Here is a 12,848-nt window from a genome sequence, read left to right as displayed (position 1 = left end):
CTTTTGAAGCATTGAAAATACTGGTGTGTGATGAGGGAGGCAGCGCTTTCATTCACTTCAACCTGACTTCCTTCCAGCAGGAAGCTGACATCTACGGAACAGGAGGAAACATTCTATGGCTCTCTACAGAGAGGAGAGTTCACTCCACAAACCCTACTCTGCACAGATGCAAGTATAAAATAGTGATTCTTTCATAAAAAGTATTGGAACAGCTATATAACATCAATATGAAAGTTATTAAAACACACACACACAGAAACAATTCTTCAGAGAGCTCAAAGAACATTCCACAAGTCCATGGAAACAGATAGGAAAAGAGCAGCTGGGGTTCAGGGTGGGAGTGTGTGACCAGAGAGAGCGATGCACTTTGCTGCACAGTTTATTTAACTACTTCCCTTTTCTCTGAACAGCTGCAACAAAGCCTCCTTGTCACTTTGACAGCCAAGTGCCCTGGGGACTTTCCCTGTGGCCACTTAAGTCTGTTTACTCTGGGACAGGAAGGTTAGGACAGTGTCGGAGCTCCATGAAGGAGCTTGGTGTTAGTCTATCTTCACAAACTATTGCTCTGTCCCCAGTGGCTGCTCTGCAGGCAGCTGTCCAGGTCCGGCAAAGCCTGAGAGCAGATGTGAAGCTGGACGTGGCAGTGTAAGCGTGCTTTCTATCCACCAAGGCCCTGGGTGACGTTGTTTGACTCATACATAAACAGATGCAGCTCTGTGCCGGGCACACCGCAGGACGCTGGGTACCTCTGTGAGCTCCAACAAGGGCAGCACAGGCAGCGGGACAGGCCACACAGTTCAGGCTGCCACTTCTTACCATCTGAGCTGGCCAGGACAGTCCCGGACACAGCTGCTGGGGAACAGGGACCTGGCACGGTTTACTTCACGACGGGGCCACGATGCCAGGGACACTTTCAAAGCACCTGTGCTTGGATCTGACTCTAACGTATCCAATGAAAACAGTGCTGGCATGTGACAGGACTGGGACCAGCACTAAGCCAAGCTTGTGTGGTTGTTGTCAGCAGCATGCTCCAAAGATCCCACCTGTCAAAAAACCCAGCCTCTTGGTACTGTTTTACTTTAATGGCAGGTTAGGGGGTAGATGCTGGGGCACTGGGGATGACCTGGAGGTCATTAATACTGTTTTATGGGAGGCTTTGTTATGGTGTAGTGAGTCAAGTCACTGCCTGAAGTACCAGTATCCCATATGGGCATTAGTTTCTGTCCTGGCTGTTCCACTTCCAATCCTGCTCTCTGCTAATGGCCTGGGAAAGCAGCAAAAGATGGCCCAAATGCTTGGGCTCCTGCAGCCACATGAGAGACCCAGAGGAAGCTCCTGGTTCTAGGCTTCAACCTGCCTGCGCACTAGCCATGGTGGAGGCCATCAAATCAGTGAATGAAAGTTCTATCTCTCTACGAAATAAAACGCTTAAAAAATATTTGTCGGGCTTGGCGGTGTGGCCTAGTGGCTAAGGTCCTCGCCTTGATCCCATATGGCTGCTGGTTCTAATCCCGGCAGCTCCACTTCCTCTCTGTCTCTCCTCCTCTCTGTATATCTGACTTTGTAATGAAAATAAATAAATCTTTAAAAAAAAAAAAGAAAAAGAATGTCCTTAGAACATGTTGGCTGAGGGCTACCAGATGCTTCTAAGGAAGCAGAGCCTTTATCCTCTTTAATCTTCCATTAGACAAATATATATATATATATATTTTTTTTATTACAAAGTCAGATACACTGAGAGGAGGAGAGACAGAGAGGAAGATCTTCCGTCCGATGATTCACTCCCCAAGTGAGCCGCAATGGGCCGGTGCGCGCTGATCCAAAGCCAGGAACCTGGAACCTCTTCCGGGTCTCCCACGCGGGTGCAGGGTCCCAATGCATTGGGCCGTCCTCTACTGCCTTCCCAGGCCACAAGCAGGGAGCTGGATGGGAAGTGGAGCTGCCGGGATTAGAACCAGCGCCCATATGGGATCCCGGTGCGTTCAAGGCGAGGACTTTAGCCGCTAGGCCACGCCACCAGGCCCAAGGACATCTTAAGTTAAAGTAGAAAATCACAACTAACCTTTACAATAGGCATGCAATTTTTTTCCCCTCATTCCAGATTGCCACTTTACAACACCAGAATCGCGTGTCAGAGCACTGGTGAGTTCCAGCTACTCCACTTCTGATCTAGCATCCTGCTAATGTGCTTGGGTCTCTGCCATCCATATGGGAAAAATGAATAGAGTTCCTGGCTTCTGGCTTTGGTCTGGTACAGCCTCAGCCTTTCAAGGAATAAGCTTCCAGAAAATCTCTCTCTCTATGCCATGTTTATTTACTTATTTGAAAGGCATATTTTTACAGAGAGGAGAGACAGAAAGATCTTCCACCTGCTGGTTCACTCCCCACATGGTCACAATAGCTGGAGCTGAGCTGATCAAACACTGGAAGCTAAGAGCTTCTCCTAGGTCTCTCACGTGCATGCAGAGGCCCAAGGACCTAAACCATCCTCCACTGCTCTCCCAGGCCACAAGTAGGGAGCTGGATTGGAAATAAAACAGCCAGGGCTCAAACCAATGCCCATACGGGATGCCAGCCGGCACTTACAGGCAGAGGATTAGCCTGCCATGTCACCTCACTGGCCCCTGTCTCTGCATTTTAAACAATAAAATAAATATCTTTTAAAATGTTATTTTGTTTAATTTGCATTTTGAAGCCAATTGAGCTTCAACACCTTGCTTTCACTCACATCCAGCATTGGCTCTCAGAGCACAGGAAGCAGCAGATGGTAAGAGCCTGCAGCTGCTTCAAGCAGCCAGAGCCTCCAGGTCATGGTAAGGACTCAGATGTCCTCAGTCACAGAGTGCAGAACAGGTGGGTACATGTGACTCCCACCTGGAGGCCTGGCACGGACCAGCAGGAGCTCTAGGGGAGTACAATGTACACCCTCCTTAGGGCCCATCACTCTTGGTCCCAGCTTTCTGAAGGCCTGTGGTGCCTAGCTGACCTGGTACCCATCAGGCTGCAGGAGAGGCAGGCACACCTGTACTCACCTGTATGCGATGGTAAATATGCAAATTCACCCACTTAACTGTCATCTACCTCTCTTGGTCTGCTTGCTGCAGCTATGTCAAAACACCTTAGCTGGACTATTTATAAACAACACTGGAGACAGACAAGGCCAAGAGCACAGCACTGGCAGGTGCTGTAGACCTGACGCTGTCTCAGAACATGGCAAGCCTGCTGGCCCAGCTGTCTCCTCCTCTGCCCACATAGTGCTGATGCCGCTGTGGGGCCTGTACCACATGACTTCATCAACCCTCAAGGTTCCAGCTCAACCACACAGGGCTTTCGTCCAGGGGACCTGGCTGATACACGCCAGAGAGCTATTCATGTCACTGTGCCAGTGTCAAGCTGACCTTAAAGCCTCTCCACCAGAGCCACTTGGGCACCCAGCCCTTGCTTTCATCATAGCCACATGACAGTTCACATAGGAACCTCCAGACCAGCACAGTTGATACAGAACTCAGGCAGGGCTGGCTTGCTACTGCTACAGATGGAACAGCACTGGGTGTTCCAAACCCTGCAGGTGTTAAAAACCCCAGAGTCTGAGGTTAACAGTGAACAGATTAGGGCAGGGGCTTGCTCCAAGGGTTCTCTCTGAAGGAGAGGCCTTTGAGAAGTGACAGGCTGGATCAGGTTTGCTAGGGTGGAGCCCTGGACTGGGTTGTGACGGTTTACAGGGAGACAGGTGTTCGAGATGGAAGAGCAGCATTCTCCCTAGCTCACCATGCACCTATTCACATCAAACACCAAGCCAGCCCAGTGGTGGCCTGCGAACCTTCAACAACTGCTGCTGGAAATAAACCTCCCTCTGTCAGAAGCAGCTCTAAGGTATTAAGTAGGAGTAAAAGCACTCTTAGAGTACAATTCTGTGACATGGAAGCATAATTAACTTTCCTCTGATGCTTTCCCAGGCCACAAGCAGGCTGCTGGATGGGAAGTGGAGCAGCTGGGACACAAACTGGTACCTATATGGGATCCTGACATTTGCACATAGAGTGTTAGCCAAATGAGGGATCATGCCAGGCTCCTAAGACAGGTTTACTTATTCATTTATGATCGTTTTACATTCTATTTTGTTTTAACATTTTTTTACATTTTTGATGCTGTTTATAGAGTGGACAAGGGCGCAAGCCCATGAAGACTACTGATAAGGGTGGAGAGGGCTGAGGCATGGAGGAAGGTGGGTGGGACAAAGGTTTCCAGTTTTCCTTTTCTCTGCATCTGGTGGGGAAAGGAGTTTGTTTCCATCTGCCAAACTACATTAGTATCCAGGGACGGGGGGATGTCCAGTTAATGTCATCTTAGAAACCCTAATGTGGAGAAGAATGTTCTGAGGGTATTGTTGGTCTGTCTGAATAGTTCTTCTGGTCTGAGATACTGTTAGTCTCATTGCTCCAAAGTTGAGAGAATCCTTCCAAGGTCTGTTGGCAGGGCATTCACTCACCCAGACACTGGCTGCCAAAGCTCAGCCAGGAGAGCTATCCAACCCACATCTTCTGACATGGCTCATATCTTCTGACATGGCACTTGCCATCCTCTGCAGGCCCAAATGAGTTGGCCATTTTGTCCCCCATACCATATCCACCTGGGCATGCTATCAACTGCACAGGCATCAGCAATTAAGGAGTCCCAGTCTTGACACACACACAAACTCCAGAGTCGGACAACAAATCCTATGATCCTCCCTGTGGCTGGAGCTTTGAGTCCTGTAGTCCAGTTTGGGAACTCCCCCACAAAACCTCACCCAGGATGACCCCAGACCTGACTCTAGCATGTGCCAGCCAGTATGTGGTCCAGTTCAGCCCATCACCTGCTTTACCCTACACACACGCTGGAGATTGTATGCTGGTGGGTAGTGTTTGATGCTAACTAGTTCAGGTCTCCCATCTTGGCAGGAGAATTTGACCCAGAAAGGTCCTCCAGTTTCCCTCTTCTAAACCATGGGGGTCTTGGCCCCCTTGCTTGTACTGTTGTCTGGTCGGTACCTATGACATACTCCCTCAGCTGTCTCCCCTCCCACACATCCTCATTTCCCTTTCTCTGAGGGATCCACAACCCTTGTGCCCATAAGAGCATGGGCTCCCCAGCCCAGTATTCTCTAGCCTGGTCTTCCAGAAGGGTGGCATGCTGGCCTGGAGCCCTGCTAGCTTCCCTGGGACCCAAGAGCATACACAGTACACATGGCAGCATGCTAGTCTGGGACCCTAACCCCCTGCCTGCCTGGGACCCAAGCACATGCATGAATACCCAGGTCTACTGGCCGCTGTGGAAGCCAGCGTGGCGCTCCATTAGCCATGCCCTAAAACTTGTTTTAAAAAGCTAAAGAGACCTGTCTAGGCTGCACAACCAATGGCAAATGTCAAGGATAGAGATGGGCCAGGCTGGACTAGGCTACAGCACCTGCTGCCACATGTGAGCATTGGAGCTTGGAATGTGCATAGTAGGGGGTTTGTAGGGGGTCACCCCAACAATACCTGCTGGCATACACAAAAACGGGGTGGGAGCAGGTCAGATGGTACTTATTTGGGGGTCACCTGAAGGTTCAGGGGCTGGGTCTGTGGGTGGGCTAAGCTGGACTGGGCTGCACTACCCACTGGTGTATATGAGACCCAGGTCTAGGGGTGGAACTGACCAGGCAGCTGCACTCACTATGTGCATTGGCTGGTGCTTGGGGTGGACTAAGCCTGACCCTGCACCAGCTGGCAAGGTAAAGGTCTGAGGAGCCCCTCCCCCAGGTGAGGTTTCTTAGGGGCTCCCCTAATAGACCACTGCACTGGATCCCCAACTTCAAGGAAAATCACATAGACATGTGGCCTGAATTTGGAGCACCGACTTGGGCTACCTCAGTTGTTGACCCTCATGTAAGAATGGAGAGCATGGGCCCAGCGCAGTAGCCTAGTGGCTGAAGTTCTCGCCTTGCATGTGCTGGGATCCCATATGGGCACTGGTTCATATCCTGGCTGCTCCACTTCCCATCCAGCTTCCTGCTTGTGGCCTAGGAAAGCAGTAGAGGTCAGTCCAAAGCCCTGAGACCCTGCACCCACGTGGGAGACCAGGAGGAGGCTCCTAGCTTCCGGCTTAAGACTGGCTCAGCTCTAGTCACTGTGGCCACTTGGGGAGTGAACCAACGGATGGACAGTCTTTCTCTCTGTCTCTCTATAAATCTCACTTGATGAGGGGATGAGGGAGGTGAGTGCTCCCACACCTGCTTGTTCCTTATTCCCATAGGCACTCAGAAGCACTCTGCGCTGAGTCTTGTGAGCACCCAATGGGTGAGGGGTAGGTGCCTTACATATGTCTGCCACACTAGACCACATACGTATAGGCTTGTCAGCTTCCATAATCTGTACCCATGACTACAAGAGTGAGTACAGAGCTTTGGGACCCCAATATTTTTAAGAGATGCTGTAGGGGCTGGCACTGTAGTGAGCAAGTTAAGCTTCTGCCTATGGCGCCAGCATTCCATACGGGCATTCATTCAAATCCCAGCTATTCTACTTCCTACCCAGCTCCCTGCTTATACACCTGCTGATGGAACCAGGGTCTGTCTGCTTCCCAGGGTCTGCCCTGGGCCAACAAGTGGCCAGGCCTCTGAAGAAGGCCCTGTCCTCTTCCAGAGAATGGTGGCTTTCACCGGATTGTGCTCCCTGAGGGGTAAACCTACCTGTGCGATGGAAAGCGCTCTCGCAACTCCGAAATGATGAGGTCTTCCACTAGGTGGTCTGTTTCTGTTACCAGATCAGCAGCCGAGGTCTTTGTGGACACGCGCTTTTCTTCCGTTAGTGCCTTCCTGATGATCTGCAAGCAAAGTAGACAGTTCAGCTTGCCACCATGACTCCCACGGACAGGCAGACTCTTCCAGCAGCTGGCAGGGGCTGGGCCTCATGGTGCCCCCACCCGCGCTCACTGCCACACCCACGGCTCCTGTTGTAGTAGTCTTTCCACAAGACAGGCTAACTGTTTCCAGTCAATTTGCCCTAGCTGTGAATGACTTTCCTCTGGAGGAAAAGAACGGTGGTTTTGGAAGAGCGTGAAACCACATCTGTAGAAACTGCTCAAAATAAGACACTGTGTCATTCCTGCTGTTGAACACAAGAGCCGGGGCTGGAGGAAGGCCAGGGCAGGCAAGGCTGCAGCATCCATCGGCATACATGTGGGCTGGGTCTGGGGACAGGCTGGACTGTACCAGCCCACAGCACCCGCTGGTACAACGAGAGCCAGGATGGGGTATACGCCAGGTTGGAAGTTCACATGAGAACTGGAGCTCAGCGTAAGCCAGGCTGGGCTATGCGGCAGCAACCGCTGGCAAGTGTTGAGATTCAGGGTAGACCATGCCCCTGGTAGGGCAACTTTGGGAACTCCTCTGCTAGGCCACTGCTCCCACTGGTGAGCATGAGTTCCGGGTCTGGGGGTGGACTGGGCTGGGCTAGGCCATAAGCACCTGTTGGCAAGTGCTGGGTCTAGGGGTGGGTCATGTCAAGCTAGACAATAGCAATGTCTGGCAAGTGCAAGACCCAGGTCTGAGAACAGGCATTGTGGGGGCTCTTTGGAGATAGGCTGTAACTCCTGTTGGTAAACACAAGAGTCAGGGCAGGGGGTGAGTCAGGTTGGAAAAAGCTGCAGCATCCGCTGGCAAGTATGTGGGCTAGATCTGGGAATGGGCTGGGCTAGGTCATAGGATCTGCCAGTTTGTGTGGGAGATGGAGCTGGGAGTGAAACTAGCCAGGCAGCTGCATCCACCGGTATGTGCGTTGGCTGTTGCACTAGCTGTTACACAAGAGTTAAATTTGAGGGCATTCCAAGGGAGTTGAGGCACTCCCCAACTAGGTCACTGTACTCAAACTCTGACCTCAGGGAAAATCACAAGATATATGGTTCAAGCTTGGAGTTTAAGTATTGAGACTGAGCCTCATCATATGCTGGCACTAGTGTGATAGAGAACATACCCAGTTCTCTATTATATACATGAAAGACATGACAGCCAGCTCATCTAAGCCAACAGAGGATGTGGAGTATCTCATCATAAGATGGAAGACAGAACAGGTTAAACAACTCTTCTGACCCAGGCTTTGCAGCAAATGACTAGATTTGTGGTCTACTGCAGTAGACCTGGTCAGCCAATAGGCCCTACAAAGATTTTCTCAACCCTGGTGCAGTAAAGCCAATTATCAAGCCAGTTTCTCAAAAATTTCAAGACCACCATAGCAGAACCCTTAGAACACTCTTCCCCACAGGGATTCTAAGGTGATATCAAATGATTGATTTCTTCATGCCCAGGTACTAATAAAATCTGACAGCAAGGAGTCTTCCCCAAGCTAATCAGAAACCCACATGGATATGCATTCAATTACTTCAACAACATTAAAAAATAAAAAGGTAACAATAAAAAAGGGGTTTTTTTGCTAACCTCTTCTCCCCACAGTTCCAGGAACTGGAATGTGTGAATTCGGGTGTGCGGCCAAAGCTTCTTTCCTTATTCCTCTGTATTTCACAAACCATCTGGGACAGGAGCTGATCCTGAACCCAGTCTAGCAATGTCTATACAGACACACCAGACAGAACCAACCCAGACCCCTGAGGTTGCCCTGGATTGCTGCTGGGAGCCCAAGGCCTTAGTGTGCCCAGGGCCACAAGTGAGGCTGGTCACTGGTAGAGGAGGACGGGGCAGCACCACCTGCCTGCTAAGTACGGTTCTGGGAACCCCCAAGACCCATGTGAGGAAGGGGTGGATAGTTGCCCATCCCTCTCTTCTAGGATGCTGCAGGAAGGACCAGTGTGGACTGGAAAATAACACCACTCCCGCTCACAGCCCACTTCTGCCTGTGGCAATGACTTCACAAAGCCAGGACATCTGAATAAGAACTTAAAGTATTTCCTAATTCAGCAGCTATCCTCAAGATCCTGTCTTTAGAAAGTACCTCTCTGATATAAGACAACCTTAATGAAAATTATAAGATCAATAACCCTTTCAATACTGTTTTTGCTGCAACCCATGGGTTTTGATATTGTGTTTATTTTCATTTCTTCAAAATAGTTTTGCTCTTATTGAATTCTTCACTGACTCATGGATCATACAGTAGCATCATTTTCTCCAAGAAGCTTTTGTGTTTTCTTTTTCATTTCCTCATCGATACAAAAGTTATTCAGTGGCATGTTACTTAACTCCATGGTGCTGGAAATCTTTTATCTTTATGCCTGTTGTTGATTTTCATGGCTTCTCATTGAAGGGGATGTATAGGACTGCGTAATAGAGACTGTTATGTCCAGCTGTGAAGACACAATGCAGTAGGCATCCCTACTTCCAAATCAGAGATGGACTGCCATTGAAACTGTTGTATATATCTTTTTTTTTTTAAGATTTATTATTATTGGAAAGCCGGATATACAGAGAGGAGGAGAGACAGACAGGACGATCTTCCATCCGATGATTCACTCCCCAAGTGAGCCGATCTGGAGCCAGGAGCCAGGAGCCAGGAACCACACGGGTGCAGGGTCCCAATGCATTGGGCCATCCTCGACTGCTTTCCCAGGCCACAAGCAGGGAGCTGGATGGGAAGTGGAGCTGCCGGGATTAGAACAAGCACCCATATGGGATCCCGGGGCATTCAAGGCGAGGACTTTAGCTGCTAGGCCACGCCGCCGGGCCCTGTTGTATATATCTTAACAACAGGATGCTGGACTGTCTGGAATTGTCTGTATCAGCAATGTCAGGACACACTATAACAGAATGATGGACTTATGATTCCCTATGAAATACTATACTATTGTGATAATATGAGGAAGTAAGTTGGGGGAAGGGAATATGGGGAAGGGGTAGGAGAAATCCCAAAGCCTACTTGTATCATAAAAGTGAAAATAGGAGGAAAAAATAAAAGTACCACCAACTGCTCAGCTATCCACCCCTGATGCCTAGTGGCCCACACCCTGCAGGCTTCTGATGGACACTTACCAGATGCCTGCTTCTAGCCAGCCAGGGCCCACTGCCACCCTGCAGTGGGTAGGGGACGGGGCTGGGGAAAACCCTGAGATTCAGAGGCCCCTCCAGCTCCTTGCTGCCCTGAGCCATGCTGGCTTTGTCAGGTTTCTAATTTAAACCTCGGTGGTAAAAATAACAGACACACATTACAGAAGGATCACACTAAAAACCAGAGCACAGAACAGACACGAACCGGACGTTCACCACGGGCCATCCCATTCCCCTCCCTGCTGCCTGAGACCATGACATGCTGCTCACCACTGCTGGATTTTTCTTCCCAAACCAACTTGCATACACAACCTCTCCCCGGTGAGACTCTCTGTGAGTGCCTTGAACTCCAAGGCACTGGCTCACACAACACCTGCCCATCCTGCAGGGATGCTAAATGTTGAGCTGGTCCAGATGGGCCATGTGGGCCCGAGCTGCCACGTTGTGTGGGCATGGGAATGCAGTGTGTGGGTCAAGTGTGAAGTGTGTGCATCAGTGTGTAGCCAGGGAACAAAAAAAAAAACCTCCTGGCACCGGATGCAGCCCCACAGAGGATACAGCCCCCAATGCTTTGGGGTCTTGCTGAAGTGGAGGCCTGGGAACCACATTTCTGACAAGCTCTGTGGGGACACAGATGCCGGAGGCCAGCAGCAACAGCAGGCTCTCACCTGGCGGGGCCGGGGGCTCACAGGGAACAAGGATACTCGCCCTTGGCAGCCAGGATCTCCACTCTGAAACGATGTCTGGCATGTCCTAGGACCTCCTCTGTGCAGCTCCATTGCACTCTCTGTCCTGCACATGTGCTAGGCCCCTCTGCAGGCAGCAGGCACAAAGGTCACCAACCCCATCCCTGTACCTTGTTGCCTCTGTGGGAGCTGAACTGAGGGTTTTAGGTCAGAGCAGGTTGTCTACCACAAAAACCACCCACCGGCTTCCCATTGCTACCAGAACTCACCCTCAAATCCTGCCACACGGGCATTTGTCAAGCCTTTGAATTTCACCCAAATGGGTGCTCGGTGCCCTCCAGAGACTAGAATCATTGAGGCTGCCGAGCCCTTGAAGGACTTCAAACTTAGCATGTGCCACCTTGCTGAGTGACACACAGCACTTAATCACATGCTATTTTATCACGAGGATAACGTCAAAATCCCTCGCTCCAATTCGACTGTGTGCGCTCCAAGTTCAGAAGGGTGGTATCTATGGGAAGCCCTGATGGTGGGGCCCCATGATGGCACATGGGGCTTTGTAAGAGGAAGAGGGGCCTGAGCTGGTACACCTGCTGGCCCACCACGTGATGGCCCTGCCAGGCTGTCGTGCAACCTGAGGCCCTCATCAGATATGAGAGCCATGTCCTTGAGCCTCCCAGCCTCTAGGACCACCAGCCACATCAACTCTTTTTTTTTTTTCAAAGATTTTATTGTTATTGGAAAGCCGGATATACAGAGAGGAGGAGAGACAGAGAGGAAGATCTTCCATCCGATGATTCACTCCCCAAGTGAGCCGCAACGGGCCAGTACACGCCAGTCCGATGCTGGGAACCTGGAACCTCTTCCAGGTCTCCCACACGGGTGCAGGGTCCCAAAGCATTGGGCCATCCTCAACTGCTTTCCCAGGCCACAAGCAGGGAGCTGGATGGGAAGTGGAGCTGCCGGGATTAGAACCGGCGCCCATATGGGATCCCGGGGCTTTCAAGGCGAGGACTTTAGCCGCTAGGCCACGCCGCCGGGCCCAGCCACATCAACTCTTAAAAGGCTGTGACAGCGGGCCCCGCGGCGTGGCCTAGTGGCTGGGGTCCTCGCCTTGAGAGCCCCGGGATCCCATGTGGACGCCGATTCTGATCCCGGCAGCTCCACTTCCCATCCAGCTCCCTGCTTGTGGCCTGGGAAAGCAGTCGAGGACGGCCCAAAGCTTTGGGACACTGCACCCGCGTGGCGGGCCCTGAGGAGGTTCCAGGTTCCCGGCTTCGGATCGGCCCGTTGCGGCTCACTTGGGGAGTGAGTCGTCGGATGGAGGATCTTCCTCTCTGTCTCTCCTCCTCTGTGTATATCTGCTGTAATAAAAAAAAAAAAAAAAAAAAAAAGGCTGTGACAGCAACAGAAAACAGTTTAAGACACTCCTGCAGGCGGCATGGAAGAACTCTCTTGATGTGTTCCCCCAAATCTAATCTCCCTTTCCTTATGTGGGCAAGTCAGAGCCACCTTCACACCCTCCATCTCCTGCAACTGGGAGTGAACCGGGCCCAAGCGCTACACAGGCAATGTGAGTAGAAGAGACACGGCCACTTCTGAGTTACGCCCTCAAAGGGGTATTTCCACTCTTATCACTCGGTGTCCTTACTCTGGCCACAGGAGTGTCACACTGTGATACAGACCAGAGAGAGGACCCCGAGACCCTGCGCGACACCAGGAAGCAGAGCCACTGCCTCCCTGGGCCTCCGTCAAAGCCAACCTCTTGTGCTTCTGTTACCCATCTCTGTGAAGTGAGCCGAGCCAGCCACCTGGCCAGAACGTGTCCTTCCCGGCCCTCTGCCACCACGACCATGGCACCCCAGTCAAATAGACTCACTCCTGCCAGTGGCCCAGGGTTCTCCTCCCACGTGATCCCTGTAGACACAAGGACTCCCCACACTCCCGAGTAAGGGACTTTGTCGCCACTGTCCCTGGGTCCACCTCTCCCAGCTGAGTATAGAATGCAGAGGCTGCCCACAGAGGCTCTCCAAGACCATCTGAGCAGAGGTGGGGTCCCCAGTTGCTACACCCCATGCTCACAGTGGACGATGGTTGGGGAGGAGTTCGGTAAGAGCCTTGTGAAACCTTTCCAACCCCAGTGGTATTCTCCA

General features: G+C 51.3%; 1 protein-coding gene across 1 annotated transcript in view; it reads right to left on the bottom strand.

The window, feature by feature from the left end:
* The window catches only part of IMPA2 (inositol monophosphatase 2), a 57,632-nt gene that overhangs the window by 28,005 nt on the left and 16,779 nt on the right, over window positions 1-12,848 (bottom strand). Inside the window, exon 2 of the mRNA XM_004581635.3 lies at window positions 6,710-6,843. Coding sequence (XP_004581692.1) covers window positions 6,710-6,843 — 134 coding nt within the window. The remainder of the gene's footprint in view (window positions 1-6,709; window positions 6,844-12,848) is intronic.

Source organism: Ochotona princeps, chromosome 21 (assembly GCF_030435755.1).
Source record: "Ochotona princeps isolate mOchPri1 chromosome 21, mOchPri1.hap1, whole genome shotgun sequence".
NCBI classification, from domain to species: domain Eukaryota; kingdom Metazoa; phylum Chordata; class Mammalia; order Lagomorpha; family Ochotonidae; genus Ochotona; species Ochotona princeps.
This window is presented reverse-complemented; position numbering and strand designations above follow the sequence as displayed.